This window comes from Tupaia chinensis, unplaced genomic scaffold, assembly GCF_000334495.1.
Source record: "Tupaia chinensis unplaced genomic scaffold, TupChi_1.0 Scaffold000671_2, whole genome shotgun sequence".
NCBI lineage: Eukaryota > Metazoa > Chordata > Mammalia > Scandentia > Tupaiidae > Tupaia > Tupaia belangeri.
In genome coordinates, this window is record NW_006160194.1 from 778,923 (window position 1) to 780,410 (window position 1,488).

The 1,488-nt window shown below is 63.2% G+C and overlaps 1 protein-coding gene across 1 annotated transcript in view; it reads left to right on the top strand.

The window, feature by feature from the left end:
* Window positions 1–1,488, top strand: part of EXOC3L4 (exocyst complex component 3 like 4) — an 11,308-nt gene that overhangs the window by 8,795 nt on the left and 1,025 nt on the right. Inside the window, exons 10-12 of the mRNA XM_027776388.1 lie at window positions 13–132; window positions 215–367; window positions 997–1,118. Coding sequence (XP_027632189.1) covers window positions 13–132; window positions 215–367; window positions 997–1,118 — 395 coding nt within the window. The remainder of the gene's footprint in view (window positions 1–12; window positions 133–214; window positions 368–996; window positions 1,119–1,488) is intronic.

Below are 1,488 nucleotides of genomic sequence, written 5' to 3' on the forward strand. Positions count from 1 at the left end.
GCCCCCCCCCAGCCGCTCTTCAAGGCCGTGTGCACCAAAGACTGGCTGACGGAAGACGTACTGCGCCCCCTCATGGACAAGGTGATAGCCTTTGCCGGCCATCTGGAGCACGTGGCCCCTCCGTGGGCGCAGGTACCACCCAGTGGAGGACCCAGAAGGGATGCCCTAGGGTTGTGGGCAGCACTGACCCTGACCCTGACCCCCCCACTGCCAGGAGACTCTGCAGGAGGTGCACCGGTTTGTGGTCCGCGAGTATCTGGCACAGGTGCTGAGGCCGCAGGAGCGGTTCCGGGGCACCGAGCGTCTGAGTGGCTCTGAGAAGATGAGCCTCGATGGCCAGGCCATTGGCAACACCTTCCAGGGCTTGGTAGGTGCAGGTCTGACTGCCCTGAGGGTGCCGGCCTGAGGCCCTCCACCAGCACAGCGTGTTCTCGGTTCAGTTTGGCAGCAAGAGCCCTGGGGTGGGGGTGGGGCAGGCTGGTCACCCTGGCCCTAGCGCCAAGGGGTCTTTGGTGGAGCCACCCTCCTGCTCTTCACCAGACAGGAGAAGGGCTAGGTGTTGGGGCCAGTGGGGAAGGACTGGGAGGAGTTGTTTTTGCAGATATTTGCAGGGGCTGGTGGTAAGGGGCTAGGGTAGGTGTTCCATCCGTTGGACAGGGCTTGTGGGAGGCCCCTTAGAGCTGAGGCACCACCACCCTCTGTACATACACCCTTATCTGGGCTGCTGGTCCCCGACTTCTGCAGCACTTCCTGCAGGGGCTTGCTCTCCCACGTGAGCAGAGACAGGTAGGCAGCTCTTTGCAAGGTCCGGGTGGGGATGAGAGAGGGAGGATCTCTGGGGATGAGCTGAGCAGGGTTGTGGGGGAGCTGGGCTCAGCAGGAGAGCAGGGTGGCCGGGAGGGCTGACCTTGCTCCAGTGAGGGATTGCAGGCAGGGCCGCACAGGGGCTCCTGGGGGCGGCAGGGCTGCCCTGCACAAGTCTCCCTGTCTCGGCAGGGCTCTGAGGCCATATGGCTGGACCAAGCCATCCTGTGTGTAGCTGAGATCCTCGGAGAGACTTACAAGGACAACATTGGGCAGCACCTGGAGAAGCTCATCCGAAGCTACCCTGACATCAGGTTTGTTCCCACCTACTCCCCTGCTAGGTCCCCACCAGAGCCTGGGGAGTACGGGCTGGGTCTGGAACCTGCGTCCTCTGGAATCCTGTGACTGTGGGCTGTGATGAGTGGGAGAAAGGAGTGAGGTGGTTTTGGGCCGAGGGCAGGGCTTGAAGTGGTGTGAACTTAAGTGCGCTTGTGGGAGGGGGCCTTGCTTGTGGGAGGGGGCCTTTGACCCTCAGGCAGTGGGGCCCGTGGGGGGCAGGACTGCCCCTCACAAGTAACCTCTGGTCCTGGGTCCTGGATCTGCCCCACGGGGTGGGGGAAACACGTTTCGGGGAGGGGCCACTCCCCACACCTGGAGAAGGGCCTCTCTGAAGCCAGAGGGAAA